The sequence below is a fragment of the Protopterus annectens genome, chromosome 9.part0 (genome assembly GCF_019279795.1).
Source record: "Protopterus annectens isolate FY-2018-M chromosome 9.part0, PAN1.0, whole genome shotgun sequence".
Classification (NCBI taxonomy): Eukaryota; Metazoa; Chordata; order Ceratodontiformes; family Protopteridae; genus Protopterus; species Protopterus annectens.
In genome coordinates this window covers 855,484,292-855,511,376 of record NC_056743.1, presented here as the reverse complement: position 1 = coordinate 855,511,376, position 27,085 = coordinate 855,484,292, and the positions used below count along the sequence as shown (strand labels likewise).

General features: G+C 39.5%; 1 protein-coding gene across 1 annotated transcript in view; it reads left to right on the top strand.

Annotated features, from left to right (window-relative positions):
- The window catches only part of COL11A2 (collagen type XI alpha 2 chain), a 484,735-nt gene that overhangs the window by 290,764 nt on the left and 166,886 nt on the right, over window positions 1–27,085 (top strand). The window contains exons 24-28 of the mRNA XM_044083566.1: window positions 1,567–1,620; window positions 3,712–3,756; window positions 17,633–17,686; window positions 25,659–25,703; window positions 25,923–25,976. Coding sequence (XP_043939501.1) covers window positions 1,567–1,620; window positions 3,712–3,756; window positions 17,633–17,686; window positions 25,659–25,703; window positions 25,923–25,976 — 252 coding nt within the window. The remainder of the gene's footprint in view (window positions 1–1,566; window positions 1,621–3,711; window positions 3,757–17,632; window positions 17,687–25,658; window positions 25,704–25,922; window positions 25,977–27,085) is intronic.

Sequence of the window (27,085 nt, the reverse complement as noted above, 5' to 3'; positions counted from 1 at the left end):
GAGATGAGAAGAAAAAAAGAATTGAGGGTGAGTGAGCTCTACCCCAGGTTATGAGCTGCCAGTGTAACTCACAGTCGGGAGGGGGGTCCACCTACCCCAGGTTAAATGACATGAGCTGCCAGTGTAACTCACAGTCGGGAGGGGGGTCCACCTACCCTAGGTTAAATGACTATGAGCTGCCAGTGTAACTCACAGTCGGGAGGGTGGTCCACCTACCCTAGGTTAAATGACTATGAGCTGCCAGTGTAACTCACAGTCGGGAGGGGGGTCCACCTATCCTAGGTTAAATGACTATGAGCTGCCAGTGTAACTCAGAGTCGGGAGGGGGGTCCACCTACCCTAGGTTAAATGACTATGAGCTGCCAGTGTAACTCACAGTCGGGAGGGGGGTCCACCTACCCTAGGTTAAATGACTATGAGCTGCCAGTGTAACTTACAGTCGGGAGGGGGGTCCACCTACCCTAGGTTAAATGACTATGAGCTGCCAGTGTAACTCACAGTCAGGAGGGGGGTCCACCTACCCTAGGTTAAATGACTATGAGCTGCCAATGTAACTCACAGTCGGGAGGGGGGTCCACCTACCCTAGGTTAAATGACTATGAGCTGCCAGGGTAACTCACAGTCGGGAGGGGGGGGTCCACCTACCCTAGGTTAAATGACTATGAGCTGCCAGTGTAACTCACAGTCTGGAGGGGGGTCCACCTACCCCAGGTTAAATGACTATGAGCTGCCAGTGTAACTCACAGTCTGGAGGGGGGTCCACCTACCCTAGGTTAAATGACTATGAGCTGCCAGTGTAACTCACAGTCGGGAGGGGGGTCCACCTACCCCAGGTTAAATGACTATGAGCTGCCAGTGTAACTCACAGTCGGGAGGCGGGTCCACCCACCCTAGGTTACATGACTGTGAGCTGCCAGTGTAACTCACGGTCTGGAGGGGGGTCCACCCAGTCCTGCTGGAAGTCAACGTCACCTGAACCCACCACCAGAAACTACTCACAAACATACTTGTCACTGTATTACACATGTGCAGCGTTGATTAATTATTTTCACACCCACCATTAGCATGTTATAACTCACACCCAGTGCAAGGGTGTTATTACACACACACACTATTCCCTAAGCTGTCATTAAAATGCAGTGACAATGTGTTGTCACCTAATCTTAGTATAACCAGAAGCATCAGATAATTACTCTGTCATTTCTCATGCAAAACCAACATCTCTGATTTATCAGTAAAGCTCAGAGGTCACCCCAGGTCATTGCTAGTCAGCTGTCACCTATAATCAGCATCTGTAAAGTGTCATACAGACTTCCTGTCACTGAATTAACACCTAGACTACATTCACTCTGGTACTACCTTAATGGCTCCTAGCACATAATGTACCTGTGAGCTCATCACCTGAACCTTCTTGCTGTAGCTACTCCTTCGCCTTTCCCATCCATTATATACATCTGATAGAGTTGGGCTTGTAGCAGGATCCTGACTGAAAAATTTACATTGCATCACATTTTAACAAGGAAATTATTCTAAATCACTTTGCCTTTTTCTTCCATTATCTCACAGGGACCTAGAGGTTTACTTGGACCAAAAGGACCTCCTGGCATTCCTGGACCAACTGTAAGTAACACTGATTTTTAAGGGTGAATACCACTGCATGCAGATTATTACTGTGCATGGGGAATGATGTCCGAACTGCTGGCTTTTGCCACTGACTGTTAAAACAGACCTGTCTGTAAGCTGTATACAAATAAGATGTCATTGAACTTAGGGCGCATCAGCCCTGTACAAATGAATGCTAAAACTGTTGACATTTTATGAGAGTACACAGAGGAAGTCATGAAGTTGGCAGCTAAATCATTAGAGCCACACGTCAAAGGGTTTTATTGTATACAGCTTTATCATAAAGGAAGACATGGAGTTTTATGGGACTGGATGCAGCTGTCTCATGTCAAAGTATTATAAACAACTTCAGAAAAAGCCACAAAAAATAAACACAAACGAAGCAAAATAAAGCCAAGCTGTTCAATCTGCTTCCTTTAATACCAAGTGCATCTGGTACCGCGGCCTTTTGCTTTCTTGGGATAAAATACAGTCCAAAGGCAGATCTTTTTATACAGGTGCAACCCAGTTAATTAATTGAGTAATTTAACAATTAATCATCCTGACAGTTGTATCCAAACTGCAATAAGTGTAAATAACATCTTATTTTAACTTAAAATGAATTGCTTTGTTTGTGTTTATTTTTCATGTCAAAGTATTGTAATAGGCAGCGTTATAGTGTGGCTAGACAGGGGTAGGGTTGCCACCTTTTCAGATGCCTAAAGTGGGACATTTTTTGTAGAAATGTCAGATTTTGCAAGGCAAAACATACCCACAGCCGGTACAAAGGATATAATTCCACTTTTTTTTCTAAATAAAAGCTTATTCTTGTAGCATTTTAGTTGCTTATTCCGTTTCTTATAACATTTAGGTGTTTCAGATACAAAATAACTGGTTTATGTAACTATTAAAGAAGATATAGGAACATTTTTGTCGTAAAATCTCAGGACATTTGTCATTTTTTCAATTTTTTTGCAGAACACAACTGCCCAAAGAGGGACTGTCCCTCGCAAAGTGGGACAGGTGGTAAGCCTAGACAAGGGGGGGAGGGGTTGCTGAGCTTGGAACTGTGATTCTTTCACTTTACAATGACTAGTTTTCAGCCTTATAGTACAGTGTGGGTGAAAGGTCATAGTGCAGAGGGTGACCCTCACCTATGTATGAGAAAGTGCTTTGTGCAAGCTCAGTGATTTTTACTGTCATCAGTGCTTTATTCCCTCTCCTGCTCTCACATCATGTGAAAAGCTCTGCCTCAGGGTGGAAGGGAGGAACAGAAATGTAGGACTACCTAAAATGAGTGGAATAATCCCCTTTCACCTGTAAATGTGTGTATATATTTGTGTGTAATATATTTGTGTCATTCAGATAACTTTTAAATGTGTCCTTATCAGTAACCTTTTAGTACTTTATAACAGTTCTGTATTTTATCAGTTATACTGTCATTTTAGTACATTATGGCAGTAATGTATTTTATCGGTTATACTGTCATTTTAGTACATTATGGCAGTAATGTATTTTATCAGTTATACTGTCATTTTAGTACATTATGGCAGTAATGTATTTTATCAGTTATACTGTCATTTTAGTACATTATGGCAGTAATGTATTTTATCAGTTATACTGTCATTTTAGTACATTATGGCAGTTCTGTATTTTATCAGTTGTACTGTCATTTTAGTACATTATGGCAGTAATGTATTTTATCAGTTATACTGTCATTTTAGTACATTATGGCAGTAATGTATTTTATCAGTTATACTGTCATTTTAGTGCATTATGGCAGTAATGTATTTTATCAGTTATACTGTCATTTTAGTGCATTATGGCAGTAATGTATTTTATCAGTTATACTGTCATTTTAGTGCATTATGGCAGTAATGTATTTTATCAGTTGTACTGTCAGGGTCCCATGTTATTGCCGGAATTTCTGTTAATTATCATATTGGTGGCCCTTGTTAATGTCAGCATCACTACTTTCATTTACACCACCTTAGTATTATGCTAATACTGGCTTTACCAACTGTGGGAAAATGGATCTTGTTTTACATTTTATGTTGAGATCAACATTGTCTCAGTACTATACCAAGTCACATGACGTTTGTTTTATAGGGTGTCCGTGGTGCAGATGGTCCTCATGGCCCTAAAGGCAATCTGGTAAGCATCTCTTCTTATACATTTTTGTATCTTTGATGCTTTTCTACCTGTAATGGGCACAGGTGTACAGGAGTGTGAAGCACAACTTGAGGATAAGGTAGTGCCATGGAATTACTCAGGATGAACCAGCCTTTTGGTACGCTTGTCTCTCTTCAGGTTAGCTGGTGGGACACAGAGGGGCAGCATAATGTGCTCACAGGTGGAAAGGCTACAGGAATGAATGCACATAAGTCCTACAGTGTGCACATCAGAAGAGTGGGATGGGAATGCTCTGAACTCTGCAAAAAGGAAAGGATCTTCACAAACACACACACATCTGATCCCCAGCAGGGCATGCAGAGATTCAGCTAGCCAATGGAATTTGGTAAGAAGAGAACATATGATTATATATCTTGTAATAACTAAAAGCCTAGTAAATTAGTGAAAACCAGAGAAGGAAGAAAATGCTAAGAAAATGAAATAGATTGGTAAGGGAGTGGGACAAGTAATGCAATGCATCATGGTAAGAGAAGAGAAACTACTGCATGAAAACACAGAATGAAAAGCTATGATAATAGTAATAATAAATGCTGAAGGCATACACCTTGGCAGCTTGTCTGATCAGTTTGTCTGTGGATTACTGGTTTGTGTGTGAACTACATGGGTGATCCAATGCCTTTTGTTTGTTTTTGGATTTAATCACAGACTTTAGTGTCATTTATCTGTATAATCTGTACTATGTTTACTTAATAGTGTAGGAAGCTTTGGGTATTATGCTTAAAGGCATGCAAGTAATGTTGCATTGATTTGGTGTGTTATAATTGTATTTTGTTTTGCAGGCCTGTATTTTGATGCTACAAGCAAGGGTAGGAATTAAGGTTGTACTTATAAGGTATCAAGTGAAAATTAGAACACCATAAGGATTTTGTAAGTACTTAACCAAGGATTTGCACTGACTGAAGTAAAGCATAGTTAAAAAAGAGAAATAACTAGAGCACATGCTCCTTGGGAGGCCTGGGGTTATACATGAGACACAGGAAGTGTTGTACAAGTTTAAAAAAAAATTATACACATGGGGGTGATATGGTTGAGGCTTAGTTACTAGCAGCTGAGGCCTACAGTTAGTCACATGGCAGGGGCTATGAGCTGAGGCCTGCAGTTAGCCACATGGCAGGACTTGGGAACTGAGGCCTGCAGTTAGCCACATGGCAAGGCCTGGAAACTGAAGCCTGCAGGTAGCCACTTGGGGCCAGGCCTGTGAACTGAGGCCTATATATAGCCACACGGCAGGGCCTGGGGAGCTGAGGCTGGAAAGTAGACACAAGGCAGAGCATTTGGAGAGGATCAGAAATAGCTGAGGGCACTCAAGGGCAGTTTGCCTTAAACTATTTTATTTACATGGGACAACGATTTTGTATCAGAGAAAAAGCTAGTTATGTTATTGTTGATGTTTAAAGACACTTTGGTTTAAGAACATGTAGGCAGATTGCTTAAGTTACTATTTGATGTAATGGCTTTAGTTTGTGTAATTTTGTAACTCAAATCAGTTAGATTCTTGAAATGCCTGGAGATTAGGTTACAAACAGGCTATAGGGTAAAATATGTACTTGAAGGTATCAGACTAAATTTAAATGACAGAATAGGTTTACATTAATACTTCAAGTAGGGTTTACTATGGGATTAAGGCTCACTTAATGTATGAAACAAAGGCACACATGCCTATGTGTGGCCTGGGGTTTAGGGATGAGATGCAAAAGGTTTTAGCAAAAGCTGAAATTGTTTTTCATAGCAATCTAGCAAACAGTAGTGGTGGCCTGCAATTTGGCTGGGGTCAGTGAAGAAACACATGACAAGGCTAGTGAGTTGGGACCTGCTTGTATGCTTAATACAACATAAATCATGTTTGGTTCGCTAATTTGTTGTGCTTAATGCAAATAAATCATGTCTGGTTAATTTCTTAGCAAGTAAAATGAAATTAATAATAAAAATAATAATACTACATAATTCAGCTGAGTGGGTCATTAAAGTTAATCTAGATGTTATGGAATTTACAGCCATTTGCAGGTTGTAAATGAGTACATTGGGTAATTGTGGATAGAAAGGTTTGGCAAAAAGTGGAAACTCTTGTTCAGGACCGCAAAGCCAGTGCTTACGTTTGATAACCCTGTAGATTTATTTGTTGTTTATTTTACCTGCTAACTAACACATTACTAAACCTTGGTGGAGTAAAGAGCAGTTGGTTGGCTGGGATTCTGTGGCTAAGTAGCAGAATATTGTAACCATTTCAATTTTAGTGGTGTTACTTTCTTTAAGGAAGTAGAAAAAGATGAAGGAAAGGCTGAAATATTTCATATGAGGTCAAAACTTTAAATTGTTGATAATATTTAGTTGGATTTTTAGTTATCACTGCAAAGTGGCTTGGTGGAACAGAAAACATATTTAAAGCATTTTCTTGTTTGAGAAAGCAGGATTATTTGTAAAATGGGCAAAAGTTTCATTTTAGCTGCTAATTCATGCTAAGATCTTAACCCATGGCTGTAAAGTTTGCAAGAGAAGAAAAACTAGCTTGTATTTGCTGCAAGCAGAATGTTTTTCTCATCCCTCACTTCCTGCAGTGTAATTAGGTTTTAAACACATCAGATAACACTAGGCACTTACAAAGGAAAAAGGGGTAAGTTTTATGGCATTCCACTTACACTTCTTGGGAGGAATGCTTTAAAGCCTTAGTAAAACCTTTGTAATTTTGGGCACTGTAAAGGCCCTTGAGAACTTCCTTACAGTCACTTTGTTAGCTCACATATTTTTGTAAGTTGATAGATGTGCAAATGCACAGGCTTGCCTGTAGATCTCCACATCAGTTGGGTGGCAAGAATTCAGCAATACAAACAAAAAAGCTTAGTTCTGTAGAAAGAGGTAAATGATAATTTTGAGTACCCCAGAATTACTTAGAAATCTGGAGGCATGTGAAGATGTTAATAATAATAAAAATAAAAATAAAATAAGTAAACAAAATAAAGTTAATAAAACATCTCCAGTAACTCCAATCTGTTTAATAATAAAATAATACTCCAAAATAATATTAACACCAATGATGATGATGATGATGATGATGATAATAATACTAATAATAATACTTCATCTATGGTGATAGCCAGAAGGTCCTCTGTCATTAGGTACAGGTTGCAGTGTAATTAGGTTTCTACTTCTTGGTTTAAGAATTTTGGGCAAAATCAAATAAATTTGTAAACATTAATGAAATTCGCTTAGAAAGTTGTTAGAGGACCATAGATGCTGTGACGGTGTGCATGTTCTGAGTATTAAAACAAAAAACTGAGAATTCACTTCAGGTGTTGGCTGTGGTAGTTTACATGGGGTTATTATGCAGTGTTGTCGTGCAGGCTATATGATTTAGCTTGTTGTGTAGTAAACTGCTACTCAGTGACAGAGTGTTAAGACAGATTGTCAGCATCTTTTAATCATTTTCATTATTCTGCAGATATCTATTTCATAGATATTCAGGAAGATGGGTCAGGGCTATATGCACTCTGCTGACCTTCCTTCACCTTTTTCTTAGCAACCAGATGTATAAATGTTGGCATGAAACAAAGTGGTTATAACAAATAAATGACATTTCCGGTGTATGGTAGCAGATATGTAGTCAACCAAACACAAATGCTGCATCAAATATCTAAATACAAGGAGCAATTATATAAAAGTGTACGTGGGTGCATGTGTACGCACATATATATGTGTATGTATATATATATGTGTGTGTGTATTTGCGTAGGTGTATGGATGTGTGTATATATGTGTATGTGTGTGTGTGTGTGTGTGTGTGTGTGTGTATTTATGCATGTGTATAGATATATATGCATGTGTGTGTATAAGTACGGAGATGTGTGTGTATGTATGTATATATATATATATATATATATATATATATATATATATATATATATATATATATATATGGGTATATGTATGCATATGTTTATATGTATTATATATTTGCAATATATATGCATAGATATAGGTATGAATATGGTGTGGTTGTGTGTATATATATATATATATATATATATATATATATATATATATATATGTGCCTAATATGTGTACATATATGTAAGGATATTTCTGTATATTAGGCAGAGCCCCTCACTAACACTCTTCAAGAGAAACCTTGACAAGTGGATGGGAAACAGAAAATTTATCCCGGGGATCACTGCAGTGGCTCTGCTGGACAGAGGCACAGGGAACTAATGTCTCTGCTGGACAGAGGCACAGGGAACTAATGTCTCTGCTGGACAGAGGCACAGGGAACTAATGTCTCTGCTGGACAGAGGCACAGGGAACTAATGTCTCTGCTGGACTGAGGCATAGGGAACTAATTTAAGGAGGCGGCGAAAGCCAGCACATTCTGGCTAGGCTTATAGATGCCCTCAGGCAGATAGCCTAGTACTTACCTATGAACCTATGAGAGGTGGGTGGAGGTAGAGTGAATGAGATGATGTGGAACAAGAAAAGAATAGGAAGGCTAGTTAGTAGGGAGGTAAAGCTCAAGGGAGAACATATGGATTAGCAAACCCTGTGTAACGTCCTTCCCCAACATCCTCTGACAAACTACTTCCTGTCTGACTCCAAATACATCACTTCCTTCCCCTACTATTACACCTTGTCTATAACCCCTACACCCTCCATCAAAAATGAAACACCTTATCACTACCACCTCACTCCTATGTCCCTCTGCTCTAACCTCTCATCACTCACACCTTCCTTATTCTCTTTTACGCTCTCCTACCTGCTATACCTTTGACACTCATTCTACACCTTCCTACTTTCATATTTCCCCAGCCCTTTTCAACCTCTCCACCTCTTCTTTGCATAAACTGTCTGTATTGCAAATCCACCCTCCTCCCTACAAATCTAAACTCAAGTTACACAAACTACATCGATGTACTACTGTACTCCCTCTTCCCACTAATAAATGACTCATATCGGGGGATGTCCATCCACCCCAACCCTGGCCCCTCCCACTCTCCCCTCAAGCAAACAGCCCCTTATCTTCTACCGCCCTCCTTCCCCAAACACATCTCGCCATATCCAGCCTCTTACACTAAACTCATCTATATCCAAGCACCTGGCAATATGCTGTATAAATATTCAAAGCCTAACCAACAAAATCACCAATTTCCATGCCTGGATAATGCATACAAATGCTCACATCCTGTCCTTAACTGAAACCTGGCTTAAGCCACATATCACCAGATTATAATATCTATCGCTCTGATAGATTCCCAAAAAAAGGGGGTAATATAGCCATCCTCCACTCTAATAGCCTCAGTCTGTCACCTTTCCCCACACCCATCCCTGACTTTCACCCAGCTGAACTCATCATCCTTAATTGCCACCTTAACTCTCACAAAAAATTAGCTGTAGCCACCATCTATATCACTCCTGGAAACAGTTCATCCACTTTAGAGAATTTCTTATCCTGGTTTTCCCACAATGTTCCCTATGAAACCCTTATCTTAGACAATGTTAACCTAGATTGGTCTAAACTTAAAACTGAGTCTCCACAACTCAGCATCAACCTGCATGGTTTCCATCAACTGATATCTTCACCCACCTGCCTCCATAAAAACTCGTCTTCCGGCTCCATAATTGACTGGATACGCACCAACTCCCCTCACCACTACCACAACCCACTACCCTACCAAACCAACTTAGTGAACACCTCCCCACCTCAGTCCTTAGATACACCATCCAATCCCCCAAATCCCACCTTTATAGAGATTGCCAAAAACTCTCTAATTTTAATGTAGTCCAATTCAACTCTCTTCTCTCCACCAATGACTGGTCCATCCTTAAACAAATCCCTCTCAATTACTAGGTTCAGTAGCATTTTCCTGAATACCCTGAACTCCCTTGCTCCCTCTAGGAAGGTTAGAATAAAAACAAATTATGCTCCCTGGCTCTCAAAAGAAACCAAGTCCCTTATGCTAAAAAGAGATAGAGCTTGGAAAGCCTGGATCAAACAAAGGAATTACCTCTGCTACATAATTATACACACCAAGCCTGGATCAAACAAAGGAATTACCTCTGCTACATAATTATACACACCAAGCCTGGATCAAACAAAGGAATTACCTCTGCTACATAATTATATACACCAAGCCTGGATCAAACAAAGGAATTACCTCTGCTACATAATTATACACACCAAGCCTGGATCAAACAAAGGAATTACCTCTGCTACATAATTATACACACCAAGCCTGGATCAAACAAAGGAATTACCTCTGTTACATAATTATACACACCAAGCCTGGATCAAACAAAGGAATTATCTCTGTTACATAATTATAGACACCAAGCCTGGCTCAAACAAAGGAATTACCTCTGCTACATAATTATACACACCAAGCCTGGATCAAACAAAGGAATTACCTCTGCTACATAATTATACACACCAAGCCTGGATCAAACAAAGGAATTACCTCTGCTACATAATTATACACACCAAGCCTGGATCAAACAAAGGAATTACCTCTGCTACATAATTATACACACCAAGCCTGAATCAAACAAAGGAATTACCTCTGCTACATAATTATACACACCAAGCCTGGATCAAACAAAGGAATTACCTCTGCTACATAATTATACACACCAAGCCTGGATCAAACAAAGGAATTACCTCTGCTACATAATTATACACACCAAGCCTGGATCAAACAAAGGAATTACCTCTGCTACATAATTATACACACCAAGCCTGGATCAAACAAAGGAATTACCTCTGCTACATAATTATACACACCAAGCCTGGATCAAACAAAGGAATTACCTCTGCTACATAATTATACACACCAAGCCTGGATCAAACAAAGGAATTACCTCTGCTACATAATTATACACACCAAGCCTGGATCAAACATAGGAATTACCTCTGCTACATAATTATACACACCAAGCCTGAATCAAACAAAGGAATTACCTCTGCTACATAATTATACACACCAAGCCTGGATCAAACAAAGGAATTACCTCTGCTACATAATTATACACACCAAGCCTGGATCAAACAAAGGAATTACCTCTGCTACATAATTATACACACCAAGCCTGGATCAAACAAAGGAATTACCTCTGCTACATAATTATACACACCAAGCCTGGATCAAACAAAGGAATTACCTCTGCTACATTCTATCTCCCCTCTCTAAGATTCTCAAAAAATGTATCCACTCACAACTACTCAACTACCTCCTCCAGCATAACCTCCTTACTCTCACTCAGCATGGTTTCTGTCCCAACCACAGCACAACTACTGCCCTCTTATCCTTTACACATACCATTGCTGAGGCCCTAAACAGTAACAAGCTCATATCATGTCTCTTCCTTGACCTTTCCAAAGCCTTTTATATAGTCTCCCATCCCCTACTGCTGTCTAAACTTGCAGACCTCAGTCTGTCTTCTTCCTCCCTTGCCTGGTTCTCCAGTTACTTATCCTGCAGGCAGCAATCTGTTAAATGGCTCTCTTCCACTTCTCCATTCATACCTGTCCCAACTGGGGTACCACAAGGTCCCATCCTGGGTCCCCTCCTATTTAATGTCTTTACCAATGATCTCTGTACTTCTTGTAAACAATCCTCCCGCATCCAATATGTGACGACTCGACTCTCATCTCCATCTCAGACAATATCTCCAATCTCCACACTCTTACTCAACAGGCCTTCCTATCCACTGAACAGTGGTTGTCCAGGAATCTACTCATTCTCAGTCCTAAAAAGACCAAACTCTTATTATTTTTCCCCCGATCTCTCTCTCACCTCAAATCCACCTTTACTATTACTTCCTCTAATAACACTGTTATCCAACCTGAAGCTCACACTAAACTCCTTGGGGTCATCATAGATGATAAACTCAAATTCAACTTGCACATCCTCCTAAGCATAAAAAAGACTCATGAGAAATTTGGTTTACTGTATTGCAACAAAAAATTTCTAACTACAAATGCCAGACTTTCCCTTGCACAAGCTCTTCTCCTCCCCTCCTTTCTATATGCTGCCCCAGTACTCATCAACATCCAAACTACTACTTTAAACAAACTCCAACAAACTTACCACAAGATAGCTAGATTTATCACAAACTCTCCATACAATACACATCACTGCCTTACCCTAAATACTCTCCACTGGTTAGAACTCCCCCATCTTCTACTGCTGTCACAACTTCAAATGTTACACTTCATTCTTTACAAACCTTCATCCTGCCCTGCTCTCTCTTCCTTCGTCTCTATCTACACTCCTTCACGGACTCTCTGTACCTCTAATCACCAGCCACTACAAATCCACCAACCCAGAAAAATACCTGGCAAACTCCTTTATAAACACTCCCGTCGCCCAAGCCTGGAACAAACTCCCAAGAGACATTTGTTCCATCATTCACCCATCCCACTTTAAAGAAAAACTCAAACTTCATCTACTCAACTCTAAAATATGTCCTTGTCAAGCCCCCACTTAAGCTTCCCACAACCCTACTATATACCTTTTCAGTCCCTCCACATACAGCTAAGTTCTCCATTATTGTGGATACTTATTAAACTCTACAATCAATGCTGTTGGACTTAACTCTTTTTGTAAAAATGTAAGTATATTTTTTAGCCTATAAAAATATTGATATGTCTATAGCATGTATTTGTATTTCTGCTTTGTCTCTCTAACATTCTTGTATAACTGATTCTGACCATATTTTTCACTTAGATGTTTGATTCTCTGTAAACTGTTTGTGTTTTTTTTTTTGGTGCTTTTCTCCTCGAGTCTCCACTGAAAATGGGCCAGAAGCCCAGCTGGACCAACCCGGTTAACAAATGACAATAAATAAAATAAATAAATAAATAAATAAATAAATGCCAGAGCAAGTAAACGGCAGTTTAGACATGCGTTCAGATGGCCTGAGTACCAAGAGGGGGGAGAAGAATGATGAGTAGTGCCTACTCACCTCTCCCCGGGGGTTCTGGGGTCTGCATTCCATTAAGGATCCTTCTTAAAGACCGGAGATAAACTAGGAAGCCTCTGTGTCCAAGAGAGGTAGGTTACTTGTGGGTTACATCAGCCCTGGAAGCCAGTGACACTGCCGCTGTTCCCATAGTCTGACCAGATACATAAATCAGTACTGCCAAGACAAGCAGATATGCAAGTACTGAAAAATATTTTCAAGGCAAAACATGCAAAGGAACTAACCTACAAAACAAATAATGTCTTCACAGACAGATAAGTTAATATTTAAGACTGGTAGATAAAAAGTGGGAATAAGTGCAAGAGCACATAGTGGAGTTTTATCTACACTGTGTTCATGTAGTGTTGTTTTCATACAGTGTATATTAAAATAGTAAAGCTGTAACATATGTTAATAGATCAAGGTTACAAAGGACATGTGGCCTAACAGGTATGTAAGCCTAAAAGGCACTGTGTGTGTTATACACAGTGGGTTATAACATGACATACATAAAATATCTGAAATAATAGAATGCATGGTTGCATGGTACTCCCAGAAGTAGTGACATAAAACCCTTATATACTTGAATTAGTACTTATGCAGGTGCAAGAAGAAAAATTAATCTTGACCAAATAAATGACCAAATACCATTTTTGGAACAGCAACAGATAGTACCTGGGGTGAAAGAGCTTAACGACAGAGAACTGCTCATGGGAAGAGGGGGTTGACTGACTCCAAGGATGGAGGTTATTATATAATCTGGCAAACTGTGTGGCAAAGAAAGAAGTTTAATCAGTTCTGAAGAAATAGGGAAGTACTTCATCAAAGTCACATATTAGATGAGATGGACTGACCAGAAGCTAACAGGATAGCCTAATTTACACATGTACTAAAGAAATCATTTGAACAGGATGTTGGAAATGTTTAAGGCTTTGTGCAGAATATTTGTCTTATGACGGGATGAGCAGGCAGATAAGCAGGCGGGTGAGCAGGTGGATGAGCAGGCTGTCCTTCTTTTCCTCAAGGATCAGCCCATCAGAAATCACTTGTTTGATTGTGGCAGATTGAAAGCATTGCATGAGACCACTGGTAATGTTTTTTGGAGTTTCTTCCTCCCCCACTCTTGTGCGACTGTGGGGGTCATTTATATAAGTTTGGGAGTGAAGCAGATTTCTTCCCATGTTGTGGATACAGAGAGACTTACCCATATGCATAAAATACTTTCTTTTTTATTCTGTGCCGTATAAGGCACATTTCATTTTTGTATTATGAATATTCATGGTCACTGAAGTTATTTTTCAGGTGATTAATTCTCAGTGTTATAAACTGGAACCAGAGGAGTATGTATTTGAGCTACTCACATCTTTTGACTGAGCCCCCCCAGAAATATAAATATGAAACCAGTCAGTAGTGGCAGAATGTGGTCCAATAAGTCGCAGCTTAAATAGGAGGTTGGGACTGCCTTGCCAAGGGCTTTGGCTAACTCTGTAAATGCTGCTTTAGGCAAAAAGCCTGATGAAAGTGAGTATAAATTAGGCCAAGAAATTATGAAGGGAGGTGGGAACTGCTGGTGTAAACCAAAACATAAAATGGCAGCTTGCAGCACCCCCCCCCCCCGGATGATACATGGTAAGATTCTTGCGTGAGAATACCATTTCAGAGTTCAAAAGTTACAAACAAATAATAGGTGTTCTAATGCAACAAATCAGTTTCTTGGGAATGTTGTTTTGATGCCTATATGATGAGTGATTGAAAAAGCACAGAGTAAGCTAAAGGAAGCTCCTGGCTTGATCACTCCGAAGTCATCCGGTAGAATATTATTAGTCGTGGTAATGCTACAGTGCAGACTTACACAGCACATTGAAACAGAAGCTCTGCCATTACCGCTGCCTCATTTGGTTTGAGCTCCACATAGTAACTTTGTATCACTGTGTAAGACACTGCCTGGTGAGCCTTAGTAGCCCTGTGGTACCCAGTAGTATCCACAGCTGATGTTGCCACATAATCCCTAGATGTCATATAAAGATATTGGAGATTGTGCTTTCCATACAGACAGAAGGTCTGTCTTCCTGAAACAGTGTCACAAATAACACATGCAGTTGTAGCTAATATATTGGTATTTGGGGTGCTGTCTGTCTGGAACATGAAATGATGCCACATGGATTCTGAAGCTGATTTTGAATCCTGCCCTGTTAGATTAGGATGTGAAAATTCTGAATGTGATAGCACTTGTTATGCACATATTTAATATATGGGATTTCAGGTCAGAATCCTAAATATGACTTTTATGTATCTGAAGTGCTTTTACAGTTCAAATTAATGTAGGGCATGTTTCAAAGTTTGTAACTTGCTAGATCTAATATTTGTTTAGAATTCTTAAACTCCAGAGATTTATACTACACAAATTATGAGGTAACTGGGTTGCTCCTCTGAATTCCCATAACCAAGGAAAAGGTAATGATTGCCTAATGTAAGTACTAATGTGCTGAGGTTCATGAACTCCCATCAGTTCAGGGGTTGGGTGTTGGTATAATGTTTATGGTGTTTATTTATTTATTTATTTTACATTTGTTGACCAGGATAGTCTGACTGGATACATGTCCATTTTCAGCGGAGGCCTGGGGAGAAAAGCTCCACAATAATAAAATTAATAGTAGTAGTAATAACATTACAATAATTTTCAAAGAGAGCAAAGGAGATAGATACAATGCAAAGGAGAATAGAGGTAGATACAATATGTCAGATAGTTCACCACAGTAGGAACACTAATACGTATGCAGAAAGTTAATAAAGTGAGAGAAGAAATAGGATCAGTACACAAATTTAGAGCATATTAGGGCAACGACCGTATAGAGAAATGTTAGACTCAGCAGGCATAACTGTATAACTGTACATTAAAGTATAATACATCAGATGGGTGGAGTATCTGCTTGCTGATGGTCTACTAGCTAAGAAAAGACCATAATTGTTAAAATGAGTTAGTCAGGGTTTAGGCATGGACAGAGCCAGTTAGCCCTTAAGTATATTTAGGCCTTTTTTAAATAGTGGAAGAGGTAGTTCTTGGGTAAGGTTTGCAGGAAGAAGGTTCCAAGTTTTACCCACTGGGTTCGCAAACAGGGAATCACCTGCTATATTACTGGATTTTAGGGTTTGGACTGATAGCTTGTTGGACGAATGAAGTGGCCTGATAGCGTTATATGGGCTAATAATGCTCTTAAGGCTTGGGGTTTTGTCCAGAGGGTTAAGTATTTTGTGAGCTACTGTGAGCTGGTTAAGCTTAAGTATGGAAGGAAATTCCAGCCAGTCAAGTTAATTTAGGTTTTTACAGGGGTGTGTCCTGTATGCCATACCAGTGGCGAATCTAGCTATATGGTAGTAACAGCAAGATAGTTTGCCGAGGTTAGCTTTAGAGAGATTTGAAAATATAGGTGAGGCATATAGGAGAGTGGAGAGGAGATGGGTTTGGGCAATAGCACACCTAGCATAAGGGGTTAGAAAAGGTTTGACCTTATAGAGGGATCCTAGTTTTTTGTTGACGGACTTAATCGTATGGTCTATGTGTGCATCAAATTTGCAGAATGCCCAGAATTTTGCCTTATATTTTTGGTCTGTTCCTCATAAAATTTGTAGTTTTCTGGTGAACAATGAAGTAACTAAATAACATAACATTTGATTTTCTGACTTCATATCCTTCAGAAAATGCATGCCAACACGTTTAATTCCTAGACACAGGGTTTGAATCTCACCTTTAAAAGGGAAATTGGATAGACTTAAAATTGTCCACAAGGGCAGCTAGCCTAGTACTTACCTGCGAACCTAGGAATCGGTAAGGAAGTAGTAGTGTACTTTTGCTGTTGAGACAGTAGTAGTGCGGTATCTTTCTAGATACAGATATATTACTAAGCTGTGACAGCAGTGAATTGTCATTTCTTGGTAGTAGAGAAGTTTATATTTGCTCCATGAACAGGTATTGAATGGTTGTTGTCTAACTGGATAATATTACTGATAAATAAGGTAGATTGTAGTAGCAGCATACCCCTCAAATGCCCTAATTTTGGCCCTGATTTTGTCTCATATTTTTGCTTCACAAAACGTTTGATTTTCTGCTGTCACCGAGGATTACGTTCAGTCAATAATGCCATTTTTTGGAGCTTCATACTAGTTATTGTTCAGCAAATGCATGCTGATGCAAAGCCTATTGTTCTACTGACATTTTAAGTCAATCAGAATAATGTTTAAAAACTGCCCCTGATTTTTTTCCAGTAAAAAAAAAAATATTCCTAAATAACAAAACAGTGTACCAATGACTAGATGTAAATAGCCCCATTATTTTTGGCTTTTTCCCCTCATCCTTAAGCTAAGATTGAGAGGTATGTGTAACAATGCACCATACCTCTCAAGCTCTTAGTGCAAGAAATCTGCACAAAGACTAAATTAAGGGGGGGGGGACAAAGGCCCAAAAATTGGGACAAGTTTTAAATATCGTTCCTATAAACTTAGAAAGTTGCTAGAATAACATGATTTGTGTTAGAAGTCAGAAAATCAAATGTTATGTTATTTAGTGACTTTAGTCTTCAGTGGTTCACCAGAAAACTACAAATGTTATGAGGAATAGACCAAAAATATGAGGCAAAATTCTGGGCATTCTGCAAAACTCTGCACAGGCATGAAATGCAATGTTATGATTAGTCCTCAGGTAGTGACGAAGTGGAAAAAGTAAAACCTTGCATTATTGCACCTAGAGCAAGATTAGTTTGCTGCTTTTGTTGTGTAAGTGCTAATAACAACAGTAAACTGATGAAGTAATACTAGCGTGTTAGTCCTCGTTAACAGCTAGCTGTAATCTAGAGAGTCACAGCACTGAAATTAAACTGTATGCTTTTTCTTGTGACAGGGTCCACAAGGAGAGCCCGGACCTCCTGGTCAACAAGGAATCCCAGGAACACAGGTCAGTAGAAGTGATTTCATTGTTTACTTCTGTCACTAGACTCTACAGGCTGCTACACACATGCAGACAGAGACATGATCACACACCCTCTCACCATGTGCACATACACTCACAGTTCTCCCCCACCTCCATTCAAGGATATGATGAAAAAACACAACTATAAAAGCCCTGCTCTAGTGGAATCCTCTATATGCAATGGTCCATGAATGGAAAAAATTGGAAAAGGGTTCTTGTGAGCTCCATAGATCTTGTAATACTTCACATGTTGGATAAATGTTTTATAGACATAGTAATGTATTTTTAGCTAAGCCTGCTTTGTAAGATCAGAGAATAAAATTCAGTTAGAACTAATGCATGATGACAATTTAGGATGCTGCAGTGATAATTTTTAACACATGGTGAACATTCCTGCATATTCTGTTTTTGTCAGTATGATTATATAACAAAACAATGTACCTGATAATTTCTGACCAAGATAATTTCATTGTTAAAAGACTATTGTGTGTAGCCATAATGAGGCATGATGTACGTATCATAATGTCATGAAAACATTAGCTGCTTGTTAATCTTAATCCAGAGATTTCCAAGTGTTTATTAAACACATTGAAAATGATATGTTGTGTGTGTACTTTTCAGTTGTTTCATCATTAAAAGGGGAATAGTAACAGAACATCTTTTACACCACACTCATCTGGTAAACATTATTTCAGAACACTACTTTCTGTAGTGTTAACCTGTGGATCACGGATACAGGGGAAACAACTACCCTGGTAATCTGCCCAAAACACATATCTGAGTGAATGTAAATAGACATCCTAACAATATGTCACAATACTGCACACATTTTAGAAATGTGTTAATGTTAAAGCTAGCCCATCCTTAGTTGTGACGCAAGGTTATTATTAAATTAAAATTATATATATATTGCATGTAAAGAGTTCCAAAGAATAACATAAGGCTTTAGAACATAAGAACACATTATTGCTAGGTGTCATGTGACTGCTATGTTGAGGACTGCAGCAGTTCTAACAATATGTGTGGTAGTACTCAGGGACGGAAGGAAGAGAATCTCGTCAGGAGTTTTGGTATGCCTAATCAGTAAGGAAGACCTTTGCCTAGGGTCACTGAAAAAGACAGAGGTACTCACTGACAGTCTCTCACATGTGACATTTTTTGTGTATGCAGTGTTTGCAGAATGTTATCATAGTCGGTACTGAACTCAGCTATAGGCTTGTTCTTCCTTCTTGAGTATATTCCATCACTTCATTAAAGATACAGCAGCAGTTAATAGGTATATGTGTGCTCACTGAAAATGACATGCACTTCTCAAGGTTGCACCCTCAGTGCCGTCTTTCATAGGTTTGCCAGAGTCTGTCTTCATCATCACCGTGTTCTGACACTTGCATGAAGTGGCCACTAACAACATGACATATGAATATGTTACTCTTTAGATGTTTAGTTCAGAAACCAAGCCACATTCTGAAACTGTGCTGGTAGGGGTATGCAGATATTCTGAAGGGTGATCTGAGCTGAGGATCAGACATTCGTCTCCCCTAGTGTGTTTGGAAATAGGTAGACAGGTTGGGGGCCTAGCAATCTTTTATGCTAGCAGAGCCTGTGTTTCTCAAAAAAAATCTTGGTAGCTAAGTTTAGAGACTTAATAGATATGCATTGTACCAGAGCTGTGGATGAAGGCAAGGTGGTTCATACAGCCTACCTTGATCTGGTCAAGGCCTTTGATACCATTCCCCACTCAGGAATCACAGAAAAGCTCACTAAGCTAGGCATCAACCGCTATATCACTAGGTGGGTTGAAATCTGGCTCACAGATAGAACCCACAGTGTGAAAGTAGCTGACTCCAAGTCAGACTGCCGACTAGTCACGAGTGTAGTCCCACAGGGTTCGGTCCTGGGTCCTCTCCTGTTTGGTATCTACATCTCTGAAGTCCAGGCCAACACGAAGAGACTCTGGCTGACAACGTTCCCAAACGATTGCAAGTCGGGAGCTATTATTAACTCCCCAAGTGATGTTGACATCCTATAGAAAGGCCTCACTGAGACCAGTGACTGGTGTCAGAACCATGGCCTTAAGCTCAATGCCAAAAAATGTGTTGTCATCCCCTTTGGGGAAAAACCCATTACCCATGAATTACCACATCGATGGTAGCCCACTGAACACAGAAGACGTTATAAGAGATCTGTAAACACAGGTTGACAGCAACCTCTCTTTTGATCACCACATTGCCACTGTGGTGAGAAAGTCCTTCTATGTGGCACATCTCATTACTATGGGTTTTACATCCAGGAAGAAAGAGGTCATTGTCTCCATCTACTCTTCCCTCATTAGGCCAGTCATCGAGTACAATGCCCCATTTGGCATGTACCTCACTAGACACCAACAACAACTGGAGAGGCCACAAAAGTACCTCACAAAGAGGATCCCAGACCTTAAACACTTGTCCTATATGGACAGACTCAAAAAAACTCCAACTATTCTCTGTCTCATATCGCCTACTTAGAGGCGATCTCTGCTTGACTTACAAAGCGATGTCTAACCCAGCTCTGTTAGAAATGCTACATCTAAAGAAATCCCAATCCCTCTGCACCACACCCTCCAGACACCTCAACTTCATTACCACAATCAACAGAACATACTGGAAGGACAGGTTCATAACCCAGACACTGCCCATGCTATGGAATAGACTTCCCATACATGTCAAGCAGAGCACCTCGCTGACACTCTTCAAGAGAAATCTTGATGAGTGGATGGAAAATAGAAAATTCACCCCGGGGATAACTCCAGTGGCTCTACTCAACAGAGGTACTGGGAACTAAGGTTAGGTGGCACGATAGCAGGGTAATCCTATGGCTAGGCTTGTAAAGGCCCCAGGGCCATTAGCCTAGTACACACCTATGAACTTATGAACCTATGAAACAGAGCTTGTCTTAGTGTAAGTGCATTTATCTAATCGTTTGTCAGCCAAGCAAATGGATGGATCCTTACAGATCCTTTTCATCCATGACTCCAGCCCACAAGGACAAAAGCTGTACATAAAAGCTATATATAAAGGCAGTTTAGACTAGCCAGTAAACCTAACCAGCATATTTTAAAAGATGGGTAGAAACTCATGGGCACTGGGAGAAACATACAAACTCCTCGCAGGCAGTAACCACAGGTGAGGGTCCAACACTAGTCTCTAAAATGAGATGTAACATTAATTATGTGGCATTCTACCACCTTAAGTGCTGTGTCTATGACTGTCACCATCTCTGGTGTGAGCCAATATCTTGCATCTGACTCCTTTTTCATACTGTCACGTTCTGTGTCCCCTTCCTAATTTAACATCATGTCTGCTTGTCAATAAAATCCTTTTTTGAAATATTTTGCCATCATATGCCTAGTTTATAATGTGCAGCTATTTGAATCTTTGTCCTAACATCCTTGTATACTTTATTGTGGATTTTTATTTATTTACGTACGTATTTATGTATGTATGTATGTATGTATTTATTTATTTGCTGATCTACTTGTTTGATTTGAATATCTATTTTCCTGTCACATGTAATACTTGGGTAGGAAGGCTAGTCCACAGGAAACCTCCATACCCAAGTCACAAATAACAGAACATAAACACCTGTGTAAAAACTGGACAATATTAAGGATACACACAAAGTATAATTAGTTATACACAACAACTTAGATTAAATGACTTGTGATAACATACAATTTAATGATACTCTGAAACACATGTAATATAAATAACATTCAATGTATTATTTTAATTATTCTTCAGATACAAGTTTGAGAGTTATGTAAAATACATAATAAGGCTGCTGTAAATTAAAAATATACAAACGTTCAGTAGTGCCTACAGTGATGATCAAAACTGCTGACATTTGTAATTCAGTCTGAGGTAATTGTTATCAGATGTGGTGCACTTCTGGTGATCATTATGAGTTTTAGTATAATGAATTCTCCTAGGAGTCTCTTATTTTGTCATTTGTCAAGTCCTTCTCCTGTCTGTTTCCTTTTATAACAAAGTGCTACACCTTCAAGGTTTCAGGTGAAGATTCATTATAAAAATGAATGCATGTTCGATAAGGAATGTACAAAGAAGAATGCCAGCTTCTCATAGCATAGCAGTAGTCTTCACTTTGGCAATCAGTAGCGCCACCAATCAGAACAGGAAGTGATGTTCTGTACATGTAGCAAGGTCATGTAAGTTAGTGCTTGTGAGTTGTGTCTAAATTAATTCTTATCCCAGGAACACCTGTGAGGATAATGGTTCCTTTCTACCTTCTCTTCCATTATTTGCTATACCTCTGGTAGGAATTTGGCACACTGTTTCACAAATGGTGAGCCAGGATAAAGCTTATTTCACAGTGGCCCAGTTATGCCTGAAAACATTGTGTATTTCAAATGTTAAGTAGTCAGGATTAATTTATGTGGGCTCAGGCTAACTATAGAAGGATGATATTATGTAAATATGTATATTTGGAAATCAGTTGTAAAAGAATTATGTATTGTGTCACATATGTCCATGTGGCAGGGGGTTAGTCAGTGTCCTTACAACACAATATATGCATTTTGTTTATGTGGTAGGCCTCAGTTGCTTTCATCATAGCTATGAAAAAGGTCATTTACTTTTCTGAGGTTCACTATTATACAGTTTGACAACCGATACTTTAATAGACTGAACCACCCCATTCTACCTCCTCCCAGTCGTCATGTCTCTGAAAATGGTCTAACAAATGTAAACCCTCACCATCCTCTGTATTGTCATGTTCCTAGTAGACATGTAGGTAAGCACACCCCCACTCCATTCCCGTTGTTGTCAGTAGTCTGGAAAAAACAAAGCTAACCCTATAACTTTTCCCCTAGTTATGGTTTTAAGTAGTGCTTGTCTCTAGGACAGACTCATGGCATCCATGACCCAAGGTTTATGTTGACATAGCACTTGTGTCTATGGTAGTCCATCTACATTCCTAACCCAAGGTTTATATTTGCATAATATCTATGTTTAGGAGAGCTTCTCAACCATTCCTTTGACTCAGAGTTTTAATTTAAAGAGTGCTTATTTCCATGCCCCCCTTCCTTCCATGCCTAAGAAATCAGGTATAGTTTAAATCAAATTCTAATGTCTGTGATAGGGTACATCCTGGACTGCACACCCTTTGTAACTTTAATTTAGTCTTATGTGTAGGGTACAATGCTTTCAGTATTAGTCTGACTGTGTCAGCTATGGCATGCCATACTGTGCTATCAGTAAGTTGTCTAGGAAACAGTTGCTATGCAGATGCAGCTCATTTTCATAAAACTGGCATTTGACCAGATCTTTGTGGTGTACATATGTGGCATATGTGCTGCAAGGGCATGCACAGTCCAGATGGAGGCATGCCAACCAGATAAAGTAGTTTGGCATTGGGGGGTACCACAGACCTGTAACAGTGGAATGTGCACCCCGGGCAACATGGCTATTCAGTACTCCCCACTTGCTGCCTGTAAGTGATTGTCATTGCAACTGCTTAATGACAGATTATAAACTGTCATACATTTTTCTTTTAAAGATTGCAACAAGTTATTACATAGCACCTGAATAACTAGTTGCCGCCTTTAAAATAAAGTACATTTTGACATCTTACAAGATGTGTTATTACAGTAATTGTGATCCCTGTAATTACAGCTATTACAGCTGTCAACCTGTTGGGTGCCCCCCTGTAAGGAGGTGTGTAGGGCAGCCACCCCATCCTCCTGTCCTTCCTAGGGCTCTAAGATAGTGTAAGCACTGGGTGATGCACTTGGAACTACAACTTATCAGAATATTAAGGAATGGCAGAGTACAACATACCCCATGCAAGAATGCAGGACAGCTGTAGCTTGTGCCTCAGCAGTTATCTGTACATTGTAATATTATGGCATGCAACGTGCCCCACTGCTGTGCCATATTTTGATTTAAGAGTCAGGAGTTTGTTTTTGTCTCCTCCCCCATCACCCCAGCTGTTGACAAATTTCCATCCCTCTCTCTTGACCATTTGGCCCATTTTATCCCCATCACAAGAGTGAGGTTCATCTGAAAATGGACATAATTCATACAATCATAGGGATTGTTTCAGAATTTCTTTTTTTTTTTTTTTTGTCTCACAGCTATACACACATTGGATACAGATAGCCACAGGCAGCTTTGCAATGGTTAATAACAATGAATGCCTCTCCCAGTTCCCTGATGTAATTCCCAGCTGTAAGACACTGCAGGCAGTCCTCCCTAGTCATCACCAGGGTCAGTCATGCCTATGAGTGTGCCCACCCCAATGCATATGTGTGCGTGCATGCGCACTCACACACACACACACACACACACACACACACACACACACACACACACACACCCTTGAGATAGAAAAGTGGCTCCACCTCTTCACTCCTCTCTCATCCACACCTGACTCCTCCTCCATCAAATACAAACCCAATTCACCTAGGTCATAGTCAGAGCTTTCCTTTCCTCTATGCCAAGGAGACAGGTATTTAAGAATCAGGACTTCATACTTGACATAACATAGGGGAATGCTTAGTAGCATTCTGCTGTGCAATGTCATTTTTCCTGGTGGATCAGGATATAACGGGAGGTTGGTATAATGGTTAAGGTGTTTACCTTACAAACAGAAGGTGCAAGGTCTGATTCTTACATTAGCTAATTGGCTAGGCTTAAAATGGCCCACAAAGGCAGTTAGCCTAGTACTAATCTATGAACCTACAAGGTTGTAATGCTTTACTGCACTATTTTTTAATAGAATCAGAAACTCACATCCCAATGACTGTCTCATCACACAATAACATGTAAGGAATGTACACCTTATTTCAACACACTATGTATTTGTATGTATTATAACGTTTAAGAAGAGTCAGAAGTGTAAAGACACAGACTGCAGTTTCTAGCAGAAAGGTCAGTGGAAGTGACTTCATGAAGTTTCCTGACAATCTGCAGCCTATTTGTTGATTTCTGTGACACTGATGTTAAATATGGAGGTTTATGATCGGGTCACCGGTCATAACTTTTTGGTATGTGTTCACGGCATGGATGCCAAGAAACTCATCCTGAGAGCAAAGCTTTATCTGCATCATGTACTACTAGTTACGAACGAATAAAAAGGCAAAGTGTTTTGCTGGCTTTCAAAGCTGTAATCACTTAGTGCTGACAAATAGACAACAACATGTCTTACATCAGGGAAACAGAGAAATTCAGGGACAGGTTGCTGGCACAGACAGCAGGCAGAAACCAAGCTATCTTAAATTCCGCCACTGTTGTTTGCTGGCCAGTACTGTCAAGTCTTAGCACCTAGCGTGAGACCCGATCTTAACAGTACTTAAGGGGTGCTGAACAATTGTTAAGGTCGGGTTTTGCAGCTAGCGTGAGACCCGATCTTAACAGTACTTAAGGGGTGCTGAACAATTGTTAAGGTCGGGTTTTGCAGCTAGCGTGAGACCCGATCTTAACAGTACTTAAGGGGTGCTGAACAATTGTTAAGGTCGGGTTTTGCAGCTAGCGTGAGACCCGATCTTAACAGTACTTAAGGGATGCTGAACAATTGTTAAGGTTGGGTCTTGCACCTAGCGTGAGACCCAATCTTAACAGTACTTAAGGGGTGCTGAACAATTGTTAAGGTCAGGTCTTGCACCACAGAAATGCTTAACTAGTTTTGATTTTTTTCTGATATTGGAGTTTAATAATGGTGCTCCATGCACTACATAACTGACCTCCTCAGTGAAAACAAGTCATGCTGATAACAAGTTCAATGCGATACACCTTTCAGAGTATAATCCACAAGGAAATCACAGCTAGTTAGTAGTAATGTTTTTATGCTAGCTCAAGCTGCTAGCTTTATAAAATATGCTGCTTTTATTATATGTATTAATATGATATATTTTATAAACAACTGTCAGTATGTTTTACTGTTTACTGCTTTACTTTTTTAGGGTCTGCCTGGTCCCCAGGGTGCCACAGGTCCTCCTGGTGAAAAAGTAAGTACTCTTAACAATTATGATGTGTACAGTGTACTTTCTTACTTGCATGGTATTTTAATTAGTAAAACTGGAAGCAAATTGACAGTGGACATAGTACTGAGGTAATACTGTAAACACTTTACCAGAAGACTATTTGTATTTCTACCCACATCTTCTGCTTTTTACAGGTCACCTTCTGTCACTATACCTGACTGTGTTCCTTTTCTTCATTCTCAGGGTCCCACTGGCAAACCTGGACTTCCTGGCATGCCTGGTGCTGATGGTCCACCTGTAAGTATTGCTGACGCTACCCCCAAAACCAAACATAGTTTGATGTAAGAAGTATTCACTGACTTAAACAGAGAGAATGTCTCCTGATTGTGTGGGGTCATAGGGCTGAAATAATGCCACTGTCAGTATAAGTGTCTGGTACATAACTTTCCCTAAGTGACATGTGGGACCACAGTAGTTTCAGTCTGTGTAAATATTGTGAACATTGCACAAGCTACATTATAAACAACAGCATCTCTTCAGAAATGGCTCCTAGCTAAAGTATTGTTTTGAAATCTATTATGAATAAGGATAATAAATGAATGTTCAGTATTCATAACATATGCATAAAATAAAAAAATGTTAGCAATTGTAATTTCATATTTATATTTATTTTCTGAGGTTTGATTGCTTAGTATTCTTCTAGACGACATACAAAATACAGCTGTCACCCTGTAAATAAATTGCACACTTCATATTCTTTAGCATAGAGTTTTCCCTATTATGCTTGTATATTGTCCTGAATATTCATGTATAATGAATTTTGCTAAAGATATTGCTAGTTATTTGCTAGTAATTATGAAGATATGCAGTATATGTGTATCAGTATTTCAAAATATAACTGACTTTAAAGCTGTAGCATAACATCAAGTGAACCCTTTGATAAATTTGGAGAAAATTTCATTTGTGCTTTCAATGTAAGTTGTACAACTTGAGAGATATTCTTATCTATACTAACTATGCAAATAGGTAGATTTTTTTAAACTTCTTGTAAATATTTTGCAAATATTTCAATAAACAAGCACTCAGAAAGAACTTTCTTACCATCATGTAAAAGCTCAATTCTTCTGAGCTAAAGTGCTTCTGGAACTTTTCCTGTAATTCATACAGCGTTACTATGAGCAGTGTCTCTATCACAAGCAGCCAGTTCCACGCATGAACCCCTTCTGATTAAGAGACAAACCCACTGAGTCATTTTTCACACTTAAAAGAATCACCACTGTGTGTGTGTGTGTGTGTGTGTGTGTGTGTGTGTGTGTGTGTGTGCGTGCGTGTGTGCGTGTGTGCGTGTGTGTGTGTGTGCGTGTGTGTGTGTGTGCATGTGCGCATGTGTTCATATGTGTGTGTGT